We start from the raw sequence: 17635 nt of genomic DNA, 5'->3' as shown, positions 1-17635 counted from the left end.
TGTTGTAAAGATAGTTTATTAGATACATAGAGTATATTATTTTTACAGGTCTGTTAAAGATAACACAGACAGGCCGAAACAGGATGGCTACTTGGCCGACCTTCGAGTCCTTCTGTCCCAGGAAAAGTTTGCTCCATATGACTTTACTCTCGGCTTCGGGACCCTCTTTTCAGTTATATCATAACTCCAACCTGTAAAAATAAACAGGCACAGCGCACGCTCAGCCAAGTATATCTACAGGCTGGATTTGAGAGATGTTCACTGTGGGGTGAGGATAAATGCCACAAACACACAACCACTGTTTCCTTTTCGAAGCTCAGTATCCTCTCTCTCTAGAGACATTTTTGCGATAGGAAGATTGCAGTGTTTAAAAAACTTTGGTCACAATAGTGGAAAGAATGTTGAAATGGATTACCATTCTTCTCTGCGAAAGCGATGGCGTCCTCCTTAGTGCTGAATGTGAGCACCATGTTGGACAGTGGATCTGCCCTGCATATGGAACAGAAACATTTTTAGGCATGGGATTTGATTGTGGGAAGTCAGAAAGCTGGTTTATGATTATGTCATCCACTCACGTAGAGGACCAGCCCATCAGAGGGTTTTCCCAGCGCTCCCTGGTGTCAAAGTCTATCTTCCACTTGTGTGTGTTTTTGACGCCCGACTGCATGGCGTTGCGGGCTGGCACAAAGATGCGGACCTTGCGTGTCTTAATATGCTCCTCTGGAACGCCAGTCAGAGTTGAGATGTCCTGACAAAATAAGAATATTTGAAGACATGACCATTTAATGTTCAGCAAAACCTGAGAGTTGATGTTCAGACTCTTAAAATCAAAAATTAGCTTTGCTGTTCTCACATATTTGCACATTTCCCCAAAGGGCATAAAAGCCCAATACTTTTTTTTTTGATTACAGACGCGCACTTGTCCAGACAGGCTGATTTGTCACACATTTAAAAAGCATGGAGACAGTGTATTGTGATCTTCAGTTCAATGGCAGAAACCTGGGCTTGCAGGTTTCATACACCCTAAACTTTATCAATTAGGTGAAAAGTACAACACAAACTTTAACTGAACAGCACAACAACAACCTGAGCAGCAGGTGAATCACTCAGGACATCAGTCTACACCACTGACTGAACTGCTTTTTTCAAAAGAAAGACATAATTGGAGTCCAGACACCAATAAAAAAAAAATAATTAAAATAAAAAAAAAAAAAAAAAAATATATATATATATATATATATATATATATATATATATATATATATATATATATATATATATATATATATATATATATATATATATATATATATAAACCATTTTTTTAAAAGTCTAAATTGTAACAAATGTTTAAATATAATTCAAACGCCACTCAAAAAATGACTTTTGCAGCTTGTTCAAACTACTTATTTAAAGAATAAGAGCTGAAACAACAAACTATTTTTGGGGACAACTTAATCCTTTTATGTTCAATGCACTTAAATTTGTATAAACAAACTTCTTGCTGACAAAATGGCTTAACCTTTGTATGAGATATTCTTTAACAATTCTTTTTCCGACTGCATAATTTAAGGAAATAAGGCTGTCGCATGATGACTGAATGACTCAAAACACAAGTACTCAAGACAATTTGTTTACAATTGAAAGATTTAAAGGTACAATGTCAAAGCTAAAAATCACAGAATCTGCAATATCATGACAAATCACTAGTAACCAATAAAATAAATAAATAAATATATTAAACAAAAACACCTCAGTCTGATCATTTACAAACTACACGTATAAGCGGGAACTTTTAAAATATCTCAAAAAGAAGAAGACCTGCACATTACACTTTAAAGCATTAAGATAAAAACATTATCATTTACTTGTACCAAATTTAAGCAAATAACAAAAAAAACTAAAGTAATTTTAATATCTTGTGATTTAGAATTTAACTGAAAAATCTGTATTGAGGCCATGATGTGGTGAATGCCTGCACTGTGTTGTTTATTATCTTTTAATTGAACTGTTTTCCAAATTATGTGATTTACATGCAATCCATTTTTGTCTGCTTTCGAGCTACTGTACCTTGATCTCTGCTGTCAAATTTTAATGTTGAAATTGTAAGTTTACAGTTTAATAAACGGTCTTGTACTGCAATTTCAGTATTCTGAAGCTACATATCATATAAAAATTTACAGAATATATATCTTAAAATAAATCCATAAAATATGAACAAGATCTGGCTCGCTACCTGATTTTTCTACTATAACACGATCAACCAAACAATATAAAACTGTCAATAAAAGTCAATTTGTTTTTTTTTTACTTCAAACATTGTCAAGCCTCCACAACACAATTCAAAAGTGTAAACAAACAGAAAAACGCCCAAGCTATGTTAAACAGTTAATTAATGGACCCTTCTTTACAGTGCTAGATCATATCAAGTGCACAACTAAAAACTTCAGCAGTGCTTCTCGTTTATTGTGTGAAAAGAACAAAAGAGGGCTGTTGTGAGAAGGTGATCTGAAAGATATGTGAGAAACATGCTGCATGGTCCCAGACTCAAATGTGCTGCTGCTGAAAGCCAAAGAGAGTCCAATTCCTTTGGGAATTAGCGAGCGGCAACGGGAAGTCGGCAACAACACACAGACAAACCTCCCAGCAAGCAGCCACCCAAGGTTGTGAATCCTACAAGCAGCTCCCCTTTCAATGCAAGAACTTCACACATTTCAATGGCCATTACAACTTCAAAGAATCAAATTTTCATCATTGTCTGTCATCTGCCACTTGATTCATTTAAAAGAGCTTCTTTAGCATGAACTGTGAACAAAAGGCTGCTAAACACTCTGACTTGCACAGTCTTCACGTGACACTCGAGCAGGCTGGGAAGAACATACAGTATCAAACGCTCATTATGAACAGCAGAGAATGGGGGAAAAGATGCCAGATTATCTAATAACTTTTTTTAAATAACAATTTTAAAAAGAAGACTTTCTAATATAGCGTATTTTGTGATATATAGTCGTTTTACCTTCATTATTACCAATCGCATTATGGGAATAGGCATGGGATGATAACCAGTTTCAAGGTTTACCGTGGTCTGGAAAAGTCATGGTTTTAAAACTGCCAACGTTCCTACGTTATATGTAAAGTTGCTTTTTTTACTTGTTTTTTGTGACTATTTTATTTAGTTTTATTTAGGCAACAGTATATTTAGCAAAAAAGGACCCTCCACATCAAAAGCTATACTGTTTCAAAATATTTCAAATGTTTCTTAAAATAAAATAGTGTTCGACACAGGAATTTTTTTTTATCCAGAAATTTAAAAAGAACATTATGATCTTGTGATATTTACAGTGCGCAGCATATATAACTATACCCCTCACAAATGTTTTATATTCATATTGAATAGGAAGCTTTACAATATTATATTTGTTTAGAATAAACACATTTATGTTATAGAAAAATATTAGATACAAATTTTAAAAAGATGACAAAAATCAAGAGAAGCAAAAAAATTGAAAAGTTTAGTTGAAATTTTGTAGGTTCTATTTTTTTTGCCATATTTTGTTTCAATTTAATTGTATTATCTTCACATTTTTAAATATGCAGTGACTAAAATATTATTTTAATAAATATATATGTTTATTAGATCTGTTTTGTTTAAATGCACCAAAATACATTTACTATATTCCCTCAGAAATGGATAAAAATGTTCATTTTCAAAATGGGGTGTTCTCAATTATGCTAAGCACTGTATATCCAAGGTTATCAAACAGTCACAATCTTTTACCGGCCCATGAACTTTTTTGTTACTTTACAATTTAACAAAATTATTTTAATTACATTTTTAGTCAGTAATCTATATATTGCAAGGGATTTTAAATATGGAAATAATAGCAGCTCATTAACAGTTTTGTACGATCGTTTACATGACCAACACTGACAAGTCACTTTGTTAATTGTTTCAACATCAAAAGATGTTGAGCAGAGATCACCTTTAAAATCACAAACTATATGGGAATTGATTAATTAAAGGCTTTTTTTTTTAACACAACTCAGTTAAAATCATTCGCTTTGCTCCACACCAGCAACAACTGAACATAAGTAGAACTTTGTTCATCTTCCTAACTTAGGATCAGAATCAGTCAGCTTGAACAACTAAACGGCACATATCTCAACACAAGTATTAATCTTTTTGCTTAAAATGAGCAGCTTAAAGACTCAAGACTCAGCTGAGCAGAATGACAATTAATCCAAGGAGGCATGAAAGCACCAAAACCCAATGTCTGCAATTAATCTATCACAACACGTATATATTTAGTGGAAAGCTGTCATTATTTGAAGGCTATTTTACATATTAGTTATTTCATACATGGCATCAGACAGAGAAATGTCAAAGATTTATTTACACATACTGAAAATACTGTCCACTGTCCTGCAAGCTAAAAAGAGGAAAAAAAGTAGTCTAGACTTATTCTTGCCTGCATACATTAGGACAACAAAAACTACGAGGGTGATCTAAGCAACAGACGAATGCACAATGGCCAAATAGACAAAGCGAGCGACTGTGCCTTAAATATGGTGCTTCAAGGGGAAAAAAAAAATTAGGCCAGAGAGAGGGACCACAAAGGGAAACACTGCACGTTTCTCCTTGCATGTACAGGAAGCAAAATGAGAACTATGAAGTTTGACACTATTCACAGAGCCCTTCAATACCTGTATGTGCAGACAGAATGCCAGGCTTAAGAGCGAGGGAGAAAAGACTGGCAAAGTCTCCGTCACGTGAAAGCGTGTCTATATTTCTGACACCTCTGGCTCCTCGGTGAATAAAGAGCATGGGAGCCCATTCAGAGGGGCAGACTGTGGGGCCGACTGCTTGAATGAGCCCTGCGTGCAGCTTGGTAGAGCCAAGTGTGGCCGACAAAACCGATACCGAAGTGTAAACAAGAAGGAATTTGCCGTGCGAGTAGTAGTACAAGAAAGGTTTTAAGGTGAGTTGGTGCCACTTTTTAAAATGAAAATGTGTTGTAAACAAATGCAATGAATATAAGACGTTGCTTATGCAAACTATAAATACATAAACTTTGACATTATCAAATGTAAATGTCCTATCAGAAGACCTTTTTTCAATGCTTTTAATAATTATTGAATTATGGGTATTAGTTTTAATACAATTCAGCAAAAATCTAATAATGACAAGTAGATTTTAAAAATAGGTTAACTTTTAGAACATATACTGTTATAAAATGTTTAATAGATATTTCAACATTTTATTTTTTAAAAACTAAAAATTGAAAGTTTATTTTAACTATTTAATCTTTTTTCTATATTTTATACAGATACCATTGTTATTTATGTGATTTGCTTTTAGTGTGTGTGTGAGCGCGTTAAAAACTGTACAATAAATAATGGCACTGCCAAAATAATGTGTTTGATGCTGGGCAAAAATACCACATTTGAACCAATAAAACATTATGCCTTCTATGAAGTGTTCCAATTCTTAAGATGATGAATAATAGGGCTGCACAATATATCGTTTAAGCATCGATATCGCAATGTGTGTGTCCCAAACAGTCACATCGGAGGATATACAGTATAATTTATTAGCACAACCGTTAAGAATATAGTGTCTTTGCAAAGTCTAACCATAACATAATGAAATGTTATCATTTGCACGTGCTTTAAAGGCATTAAAAAGTTTGAAGCATTCAGGCACAAAAAACATTCGTACATTCATAACTTTAAAGGAGAATAGTTTTAGTGATTTACTGCAGTGAAGGCTATACAGTGTTGTTATATTCCGTTCTTACATTTCAGTACCTGAATACTGTTTGACTCTACAGAAAATCATAAAGCACTGTTTATTTAACTTTTTTCATTGCTCTATTGCAATTATTTTTGCTTGCATTTTTCTTTGTCTTTTTGTACATGATCCACAGCCTTACAAATTCATCCCCCACAATCTAAATGAACTATCTGTTGAAATTATATTCATATCGCAATATACACACACACACACACACACACACAGATAGATATCTCAGAAAAACAAAATATCGCAATGTCAGATTTTTTCAATATTGTGAAGCCCTAATGAATAATGAAAACATGTACATGCAATTACCCTGTGAGGTTAGGAGTATGACATAAATACATCAATCATTAACTATAAAATCATAAAAATTAACTAATTTAAATGCACACTTCACAAAACCAAACTTTGCAGGCAAGATTCTTAAAAAAATGAAATAAATCTAAGATCAACCAATATTTCCGACAACACTATTTGACAAGGAGTAAAGGCTAATCATATATATATATATATATATATATATATATATATATATATATATATATATATATATATATATATATATAAAACAGATCCATTCACTGGGGAGAAATGGAAAGACATGAGAGTCTGGTAAAGTAACATACATTTGTGGTATGTTTTAAGCTCAGACAGACTGTGCACTATAAAATGGGAATGGAAAAGTTATTGGAAGATTACAGGTGGACCCTCTCAAGAACTTTTGAAGGTTGTGGTGTCCGTTTATGTACACAATCCAGTTCTCATGTCAGCATATGGAGATCAGATTTGCAGACTACACTGCCATCACCGTTTCAGCACAATCCCCGCAGAATCAGTCTAGTTGAAGCTGCATGTTGATTAATAAAGGGAAATACAGGGGGAAATGATCAGGGCAGAAATAATTAATGAAACAATCTGCTTAGAGACATCCAACGCAGTACAGACATTAAAATGACTTGGAAAGACATTACAAGTTGGTGTCCACATGCATGCAAATCTACCTTTTTTGGGTAAAAAACAAGCAGTGACAAATTACCTGCACATTGAAAGGTGCTCTCTGAAAATGAGAACTAAGTGAAAACTTCAGCGTTCACTACAGATCTGTCTTTTAATGGTTAGACTTCTTTTTTCAATTTAAATGAAGCATTTATTTATTTCAAAATGGCTTTAATTGCAGTAAAGAATAAATGAATGGAGAGTAATTCAAAAAGTTATTGTTTTATTTTGTTTTGTCTCAGAAAAACTCCATAAAATACAAGATGAAGACAAATCGTGAAACTTTGCACTCGTGCATGAGCAATATAAATGCAATTTAAATATATAAAACTATATACTTAGCCAATTTACTTACACCATTTCTTCTAAGCAACTTGCTAAAATGATTTATATACTAAGTGGCTTGGAATAATTAAATTCGCATTTTAATCCCCCTTAGCTAGACTGCATAGTCCATTTTTATAGCAGTTACTGATTAACAATTTACAGCAATCACAAAAAAACTTTCAAACTATTTATTTTAAAGATTCGCTAATGAGTTAGTGGTAAATTGGTCTACTTGAGGAAGGAAAAAAACTTTACAATTCAAACTTATGAATTCTAAAACAGTTTGATTGTAGGGTAACAAATCAATCAGTCAGAGTTTAAAACCAGCCAAATCAGCCAAAAACTAAAGACGACAATGAATGGGTGATCAGATCTCACAAGTATTTGTGGCAATTGGTTGACTGATGTGCAGAACAGACAGTTGCTGCTAATAAAAGAACAGCAGCAGATAATAACAAATAACAGAAATTGTAAGTAAAATGCCAAATAACAGCAAAAGGACTTTGATAAACATTAATATCTTTTTCAAGTGTTGAAAATCTTTATATATATTTATATATTATTATAAATTCTGATGAAAAGGTAGGTGATTACAATTATCTGCTGGTATTTTAATGAATACTAAAATAGGTGTCTAATAAAAGCAAAACAACAAGAAGCAGCAGATTTCCAATAGAAAACAAACTTATTCATAAATTTGTTCACCCTTTTCTGCCATATTTTCAATTTTATATTCATACATGATTTTTAAATGCTTGTGCGTGCATTTAAGCATCAACACAATAATCTATAATACATATTTAGATTTATTATCATTATTCTTAGGTCTGTTATTATTATCATAATAATAAGAGCAACAATAAAATCTTTATCATCATCAATATAGATGATTTACACAAGACACCAAGTGAAATGTCATTTAGTTCATATACCTAAACATCTTGTCAGGGATATTTAAAAGAACAAACATTTGATGACAGCTCAGACACAAACTACTGAATTCACTTACTTTAAATCTTTGTACTTTGCCACCATCTTTCAAGTCAAGGTCTTTCAAGGTTATTCTTTTAACAATTTGTCAGCAAAAAGTTAATCATTCCAAATTTAAAATGAAAAATGTATTATAAAAAAGAGACATTATTTTTATATATAAGGATCTCAAGACGAAGGATAGTGAAATGTTTTTTTTTTTTAAATACAGTTGAAGTGAGAATTTTTAGCCCCCCAAATGTTCACAGTATGTCTAATAATATTTTTTTCTTCTGGAGAAAGTCTTATTTGTTTTATTTCGTCTAGAATAAAAGCAGTTTTGAATTTTTTTAAAAACATTTTAAGGTTAAAATTATTAGCCCCTTTAAGCTATATATTTTTCGATAGTCTACAGAACAAACTATAATAACTTGTACAATAACTTGCCTAATTACCCTAACCTGCCTAGCTAACCTAATTAACCTAGTTAAGCCTTTAAATGTCACTTTAAGCTGTAAGGAAGTGTCTTGAAAAGTTTCTAGTAAAATAGTATGTACTGTCATCTTGGCAAAGATAAAATAAATCAGTTATTAGAAATGAGTTATTATAACTATTATGTTTAGAAATGTGTGGAAAAAATCTGCTCTCGGTTAAACAGAAAATGGAGGGAAAAATAAACAGGGGGCTAATAATTCTGACTTCATCTGTATATGTTATTTAAATCATTAGATTTAAAAATTTGTATTTAATATTTTAATATACTAAATAAATAAAATTACTTCGCAATAGTAATTTGATGTAGACAAATCTCATCTCATTTTTTTCCGTTCAAACAGTAAGTGCAGTGAATGAATGAATTGCAACACATCCCAAGTTAAAAAGTACATCAAATAAAACTGAGAATGATAATGAGTATAAAAGCCAAATCTATTTCTGTCATAAGTAATGATTTGTTAACTTAAATTTATTAGCAATTACAACCAACGAAACAAACAGCATAAATGAAACAAGAACCCATTTATCTACATCAGCATTGCTATTTTCAGCCGATTAGCAGTAGCAATGGCTGAGCTGATTTGTAAGAGCACAGGGTGATGGAAATGAAGTGAGGAGGAACACGGTGTGCTCTACAGCCGCTGCGAATCTCCTTCCTCTACCACACAAAGGTGCTGTCGGCCACTTTAAAGGTTACTTTCTCAAGTGTTAAGCAAATGAAATACCATTTAGCGACTAATACACAAAGCCTCTTGTCAGATCCTCTTCAAAGAGCCATATCCTTTGACCTACTTGCCGGCCTTGGTTTTTTTTTTCCTTTCGGACAAGCACCTGGTACGAGGGGACAACTAGACAAAACAGACACTTGAGATGAACAGCGAAGGGAAAGAGGGGGACGGAGGAGGTGGAGGAGGACAGAACCACGGCTGGATCTCCAATTCAGAGCTTACAGACACAACCATACAGTCTGACAGCTACTTTAACAAGTTCATTCAATTTACGGCTCAGACTGAACAAAATGCCTCTCGCTTGCAATTAGGTATCATTTCACTGATGTTTGCATTTATTTTCGTACGCAGGGTGGTTTGCAAACGCATTTTTAATATGCATGCAAATAAACGCACTTTCAATAAATGACTGTGTGTCATTGCTACATCGTCATCAGCCACCGACCAAACTGAAAAATTATAAACGAAGGCATTTTTAATCAGACTGTCATGTGCCACCAAACAGACTCTGAATTTAGACCATTGCTTGGCGTGTTAAGCCCATCGCATCCCAGGGCCATATCGGCTAAGCTTTTCAAGGAAAGAAAAAAAATAGTCTCAGCATATTAAAGAATAATAGATGAAATTTTTTAACTGCAGAAAAACTGTCCTCTCAGGATTTAGAAACTTGAGCACGGTTCATTCAGAGAGTTTTCAGAGCTCCTGCGCAGCTCAGACATTACGTGTGAAACTCTGTCACTGGCCAGCCATGCAGGCTTTCTCATGGCCCAGCATGCTTAATCAAACTGTAATTACCAACAAAAGCAAGTCAGCGCTGGCACCGGAGGGAGAAAGTGCCCAGACTCTGCCACAAATACGCAGGACCTTAATTAACGTCATTTGCAATGCCACACATTTGACTGCACTGCAAAGTGGCACATTTGCAAGCCCTTTCACTAGGGCTGGAAAATGTCTTTGTTTTTTCCTTTCAAAATTAGACGCCCAAAATATCTAAAAAAATTGATTAAAAATGCGTTTTCAAAAGCATTTAAAATTGTAGATTAATTAGTTTCAAAACACCTAATACAAATAATTTCCTTAACTAAAAATAGCTAAAGCATTTGTCAGCTTGACCGCCATGTAATTTTTGTCACAGAGTAACTACCACTGCCGTTTTTATTAATAGCTTCAATTATATATATTTTTATTTCAGTTAAGTCATTTAATTATTTAAGATTTATTAATTGTGCCATTTTTATTCATTTTATTAAATATATTCACATCCAACCTAATAATAATAATGCACCTTCAAAGTTGACTTGAGATAATATCTAAAAGCCCTTTTCTTTAACACTTGTTGAAGAAAAGTTTCTGTTTTTTTTTTTTTTTTTTTTTTTGAGATGCGTACTCCCTTTCACATTCTTTCCGGTCAACATGTCTTCATGTTTCAGTGATAAATGACAGGGTGGGTCATGAAAATTTGAGATTCAAAGAATTGTCTTTTAGAATTTATCCCAGGTCAAATAGAAAACACATTCAGGCGACCCAATATAAATTCTACAAGACATTGTGAGATGACCCAAGAACACTAAGAACCTGAACATCATCTTCTGCAGAAACTCTTCCATAACCTGTGACCCTTGAAAAATAAGTGCTCAGTTTGGAAAATCATATCATGTAGTCACATATGATCTGCACGCATGCCATAAGTATGCAGAAAATGCTTAAACACAATGTGCTGTCCATAAATTGTATCCATAACAGTAAAGTGCTTCTTATATTTCATTAGGCAAAAACCTTATGGAGGCGTTACATTACCACAGTTGCAAATGTATGGTCATACTAAATGAAATATGAATATCTATTATTAAAGGGCTTTATAAAAAGTCTTGCACAAGACAGGTAGTCTTCACTACAAACCAAATATCTGGCTCAATGGGCACAGCTCGCCTGAGAACAACAATGAAAGCTCTGTGGCCAATTATAAAAGGACAGCCGCCGTCTTCCTGCGAGTCTGCTACTGTCAGACTGTTTTTCTCCCTTTTTTCTTTCAATCCCCTCTTTTTGGGGGCCCTTTTGCAGCTTTACTTTAGAGTGGCCCCTACTATTAAACGAGAGTCCTCGACCAGGCGGGGTGTACTTGCCCGCTCAGACACAATCACAGATAGTCTGAGTCCACCCAAACACCCCACTCTGCCAAAAGCGTCCCACACATTCGAGCCAGCTGAGTGGCTGAAGTCTCGTAGGTAAACAAGCTCATTATTGTCTCACAAGGACATGCAAAAAAAAAAAAAAGATTAGAAAACTTTATTCAGAATAAATTTCAAGAGAGGACAATTTACCCCCTCTAAAACAAATCCTGCCTCATCACACAGAATCATTAGATTTCATATTTTAACATAATATATACCACATTTTCTGTAGTCTACAGTAGTGTGCAGAACCGGTTTTTGTCCTTTATTCAAACATATTGATTTTATGCTAATGGGAATATTCCAGCATTCTTTTTAAATGATATAGACTTAATAGGAAAGTATAAGAGACAGACTTACTAAACAGTGCAAATTAGCATGAAAACACAATTCCACATACTTTAGCAGAAAGCAGACATCCTAGTGTCAAGTTCTGCAGATTCTACTGACAATATGTTCTATAATTTGCACAGACATAGCAGGCTATTTTGATACAGACAGTTGAACTAGACCCAAAACATATTGCAAACAAGCAGAGCACTGAAAACACAATGCAAAATTTGTTATGAAATGGGTGTTAAATACCAGTAATCTTTAGAGCAAATCTCAGAATCCATTCAAATACTCTCCTTACATTACATTTGCATTAAAAAAAAAAAAAACTTGCACAACAATTGCAGGTAATACATTAATACCATAGATATATACACTAGATGTCGCCTGGCCTATTGTTGTCTATTGACGCCATCTTGCTACAGGGTAGCGCTCCTTTGAAATGAATGCAGGACCAAGGTACATTGGAGGACTGTGGCCATCCAAAGCCAGAGATATACACATATACACATATATCTATGATCGGGTGTTTTGTATGTAATTTTTTTTTTCTAATTACGAAAATTATAATTTTACATCACTTTTCTTCATTGATGGATCAGTAACCGCACGGGCATTCCTGACAAAAAGCTTGTGTTTGTGTGTACAGAAATGTACTATCCACTCTCCCTGTTAAATTTGATCTAATCATGTCCTGAAACACACCTCCTCTCCTGCTTTCACTTCTCATACTGACGGAGGGAGCGATTCGTTTGTGAATGAATCCCCCGAACGACTCTTTCACTAACGTTAGCCGACTTAAGTTTCTGGCAGCGCAGCATCTCGTTGTCATATTTCTAATGCATTGTTTGCTGATTTTATTCAACAAAACTAGCATAAGCCGAGTGTTTAGTGCGAGTTGGAGCTTCTTTGTCTTATGGTGAATGCAGTAAGTGACTGTTATCATCAATAACGTTACCTGATTAGCACAAAAGTTCAGAACATACAAAAACAGAAAAAAAACTTAATATTACCTATGAAATGTTCTACCTCTGTGCTTTGATTTCTTTGTTTGCTCGTTTCTACACCCGTAGACAGCGCTAAAGTCCCGCATCTTCAAGTAATAACACTGTCTTGACTAGTGCGGTTGAATGACATTTGTCCTGGGAGCACTGTAGCAATGTGGCGGCGCTATTGACGCATGCTCAGGGTCCCTATGCGAAATCTAGTGTATATATATCTATGCATTAATACAAGTAAAAAATTGTGTGTGTGTGTGGGGGGGGGGGGGGGGGTGTTTTGTAAGATGGACTTAAACATTTGTATGTTTAATTTGTGATAATGAACAAGAAAGCATGCTTATTGGGCAATACACAGGAGGAGGGAACCACCAGTGAAAGAATAATACCATTTATAACTGGTCAATAAGATGGTTTTAGGATGGCAAATGTAAGATTTTTTTTTAAACATACTTGGAAAAAATCTAAGCAAAGTACACTTTTCTCTAAATCAGGGGTGTAACTTCCACTGGGGACATAGTGCCCACATGTAATTAAATGCAGGAAATGAGTAAATTATTTAAATAAAAATAAAAAATTTATTTTTCTTCATTATGTGTTGACGGTTCTCGCGCACACAGAACCTGCAGTAGGAAATGTGCAGAGCAAGAGAAGATTTCCCAATGGTTAACCGATCGCAAATGTTTGGCTTTCTTGGATGGATACAAAAAAAAGTGTAAAATCATGATAGTAATAGTATTATTCATGCGTCACTACCAAATATACTTGAGTGGCCGATAATCTAGCTATGTGTGGAAGCACTGTATATTATGATATTTTTCATAATTTAATCTGATATTATTATAAGCCCAAACTTAATTGTTGTTAAATTTATCAGGAAACAACTTTTATTTCTTAATTTTGCATTTCAAGTAAACATATGGCCATTTAAAAAGTGTTCACCCAAGTTAATAACCCTCATTTTGTTGCAATCCCCTGACACCTTGAAGATATATTAGATGAAATCTGAGAGTTTTGTGATCCATCATAGCCAGCAATGGTCCAGAGACATTCAATGTACAGAAAAGAAACCTAATTCATTGCATTCCTTGTGACTTCAGTGGTTCAACTGTATTCATACAAAACTCCGTGTTTAATTAGAAAATCTCTGCAACTTTTCTGTGCACATTTACTACAGGCACTATAACATAGTACCTTTACAGTCAGCACCCTGTCCAGATATGCAAGACATTGGTAAACAAAGTGGCGCTCAGATTTCATCTAAAAATCTAACCCTTTAAGGATGTTTGTATTGGAAAATTATTATTATTTTGCAATGTGTGCAACATTTAAATGACATGAGTTTAAGATTTTTGATTTCGGCAACACTTTAGTTTAGTTCATAATAAGCATGGGATGATAACCGTTTAAAGGTATACCACGGTTTGGAAAAGTCAAGGTTTTAAAACCGTCAAAATTCTCTGCAATACCATTTCTAAGGTATGTGTACAATTTTTTATTTACGTTTTTTATTTTATTTATTTTTTTACGACAACAGTATTTTCAGCAGAACATATATCTAAAGATGCCGTTATAAATTAAAAAAAATCTGACCTCTTAAGGCCTTTATATGAGTAGCACAAACTATGCTAATTTATTTAAGTTTTACAATAACCAAGGGCTCTGTTCTTTCCAATTGAGCTTCGTCCATAAATTTTGTACATGAGTACAGTTTAGGTGTAAAATATACAAACCAAAAAACCAAAACCAAAATATACAAACCAAAAAAACCAAACCAAAAAAAAAATCTTTGCCATTTTTAATCTTTTAAATTTCCAAAATATTCCATCAATTTTTAACTGTCATACAATTACAAAAGCCTAATACAATCCAGAAAAAGCAGCAATGTTCATACCAGTTTCTCATCCACAGTGATGAGCTGGGATCCCTGTCCCTCTGCCAGCCTACATCCTGATGTGCTTACTGACCTGTAAAACAGGAAGATGAAGTTTAAAAAATAATAGAGATGACAAGCAGAGATACAGCACAAACAACTGAATTTAGGTACAAACAACAGCAGAGTGAATAATTTTAATGGAGGATGTGTGTCAAGAGACAAGAGAGAGGAAAGCAAACAAATCTCTCTTCAGCCCCATTAATTCTGCCTGCTGAGCTTCTGGGAGGTTACCTACTAAAAGGCAGTAAGAAACAAGCAGCCACTGATGTCGTCCTGTAAGTCTAAAATCAATGCTTTTGAAATTTACCTGAAGCTGGTCTGACATAAATGGATACAAAAAAAATCATAAACACCTGCAGATCTTTCATTTCAATTTTATATAACCAACATGAACAAAAATGTAACATACAAGAACATAAAATTGCTTTCAAATTTGGAATTTTGTGACTCCAGCTGCCCAATGTTTGGTAGAAGATTGCAATCAAACACTTTAAACTCCACCCAGGGATGGCAACAATTTAGACATACAGTACAATTGACTAATTACTTTAACTGAAGGTATTGAGTTTTAGCTTTAGAATATTACTATCTTTTTTGAATGAAAAAAAAACAAATCTAAAGCAAAAGAAAAGTTATACATTATAAAATAAAAACAGTACTTTGACTAATAAATACAATGATGAGAGCAGATTGTGGTGAATTTAAAATTGGATGTAGATACAAAATATATTGACTTTTGATTAATTATATGGGAAGGCATAAAAGGTTGTAGAGAAAGAGAATCATATTCAGATATTCCACATCTGCATGACTGACCACTTCAACATAACTAGCCCTTTTTAGCTGAAAAAAAGGAAAGAATGAGTAATAACAATAATGTAATGAGCTTGTGGCCTTATTTTCTAATATGTCATCTATTGTATGTTGAAGAAGTGAAATTTGATGTCTAGTGCAAAACCTATTCTCACACTAAATGAAATGTTACATCATGTAGTGTCAGATTTCCATCAGTGGTGAGCTAATATGCAAACAGAAAGGAGATTTGTGAGCATGACTATAGTTAAAATGATCAAACTTTAAAACATAAGGTGAAATTAAATTGTTATTAAAGGGCACTTGCACAAATGTACTGCAGGTTTATAAGATTAAAGTTTACAACGAGGTGATGTATGCATTATGTTACCAATTTGAATATTGAATATATAAAGAAAACCATAGAGGTAAAGTTGGTTTTATATTCGCACATTCTCCTTAATAATATAATTTAAAAAAAAACTTATTTGCTAACTCAAAATAGCGGAATCATATTAACACCCAATGACTATCAAAGTACAACATTATTCACAGTCAAATAAACAGTGTTAATCTTGTTTTCAAGTCACACTTGCAGGTTATTTCAGACTGAATATTCAAAGTGCCATGGTAAACAATATGGAGTCTGTCACAAGTTGTCACTGAATGTATGTGTGAATAAAAAAACAACTTTACCTTAATAAGAAAACCGCCATGACACACACACACACACACAAATGTGATTGGGATATAGTTAGTTATACATTCGCACATTCTGACTTTCTCTTTAATAATACAGTTTTATTTGAAACGTATTAAACATATTTGAAAACTCTAATAGGGAAATTTTATTAGCAACCATCCACAACACTGTTCACAGTCAAATACTTAATAATGCATAATTACAGGCAGTTTCAGAGCAAACACTTAAAGTAACGTTAGGGGTAAACAATAATAAACGGCTAAAGTATAACATTTAATATAAAACCAACTTTACCTCAATACAAATGTGAACCTTTGAATGAGTTTTGCAACATAATGGAAAAATGTACATTTTCAGTCTTCGTTCAGAAAGTAGGTCAAGGAGCTAAACTTCCCATAAAGCGTTACAAACGAAAATCAACCACACTAACATTTAACTAAACTAACTCACATGACTCAAACATTATGTATCACGTATACTAACCAGTTTAATTAATGTTGTTATTACAACTCACTACAGAGCTAAGAGCTTGTCGTTTTCATCACTAAAACAACACGTAAGTTTAAAGGTCCAAAACGTCGCAATATCATGTATATGTGTGTCAGATTAACGTCTAATATTAAAGAATTGACCGATGACACTCTGGCTATGTCAGTAGCTATCCGGCTAACTGTTAACTGTAAACAGATAAACAGAGCCAAGAAAACCGAGCGAGCGTTATTTCTACGCGCATAAACACATAAACAATTACAAAAATTGTTGGTAATTACCTGACAGGATTCACAAATGTTTTTGTGACTGATTTAAGAGCGAGAATACGGCTTAAACCAAAGAATGACATTGAGGACGCCATGTTAACATGAGACGTACGGCAACACACAGCGTCCAAACTCACGCGATGCGTATTTCTTCAGCTCATGAGGAGAGTAGAAACTTGAGGTGGAAGATTTGTGTTTATGTTTAGTTGAAAACGGCAACATATACGAATGTGGTTGTTACTGACAAAGAGCTAATGGCTGTTTATAACAAATGTTTTTTCATGGTGTTTGCATCATTTTGCCCTAGTAGAATTTTGGCTCAAGTTAGAAAGTTTAATTACCAAAAGCGTCAAAATGAGATGCACACGTGGGTGCCATCTTTTTTCCCTATTTTTAATAACATTAATGTTTGATTTATGTAACACCCTCTGTAACTGCACACCTGTGCAATGGGGGAACATATTGCCTTGACATTGCTTTATAGAAATGTAATACAATGGTAATTAATTTTAACAATCTTAAAAGCTTAGAAAAAGATATATTTAGTTTATCAAATTAGTTGCTCCCAATGGATGATTATAAGCACAAACATGAGATGTGGGACAGGTCTCCCCTAATAATCGGAAATG

At 33.8% G+C, this 17635-nt stretch overlaps 1 protein-coding gene across 1 annotated transcript; it reads right to left on the bottom strand.

The window, feature by feature from the left end:
* ndufs4 (NADH:ubiquinone oxidoreductase subunit S4) lies at positions 1–17109 on the bottom strand. The gene is made up of 5 exons (NM_001020676.1): positions 17019–17109; positions 14712–14784; positions 576–748; positions 416–489; positions 1–191 (listed from the first exon to the last, which is right to left on the bottom strand). Exons 1-5 carry the CDS (start codon positions 17099–17101, stop codon positions 88–90), a joined length of 507 nt encoding a protein of 168 aa, NP_001018512.1. The 5' UTR covers positions 17102–17109; the 3' UTR covers positions 1–87.
* Positions 17110–17635: the final 526 nt, after the last annotated feature.

The sequence above is a fragment of the Danio rerio genome, chromosome 5 (genome assembly GCF_052040795.2).
Source record: "Danio rerio strain M-AB ecotype USA chromosome 5, GRCz13ab, whole genome shotgun sequence".
NCBI lineage: Eukaryota > Metazoa > Chordata > Actinopteri > Cypriniformes > Danionidae > Danio > Danio rerio.
Note: the sequence above shows the minus strand (reverse complement) of the source record. Positions and strands in the feature narration are given on the sequence as shown.

Bases quoted from the DNA above. Each gene is read 5' to 3' on its own strand.
- ndufs4 (NM_001020676.1), bottom strand. From the start codon at position 17,101: ATGGCGTCCTCAATGTCATTCTTTGGTTTAAGCCGTATTCTCGCTCTT. The intron at 749-14,711 runs GTATGAACATTG...TTATTTTGTCAG, and splicing joins TCACTGTGGATGAGAAACTG to GACATCTCAACTCTGACTGG. The intron at 490-575 runs GTGAGTGGATGA...TTCCATATGCAG, and splicing joins CTGATGGGCTGGTCCTCTAC to GGCAGATCCACTGTCCAACA.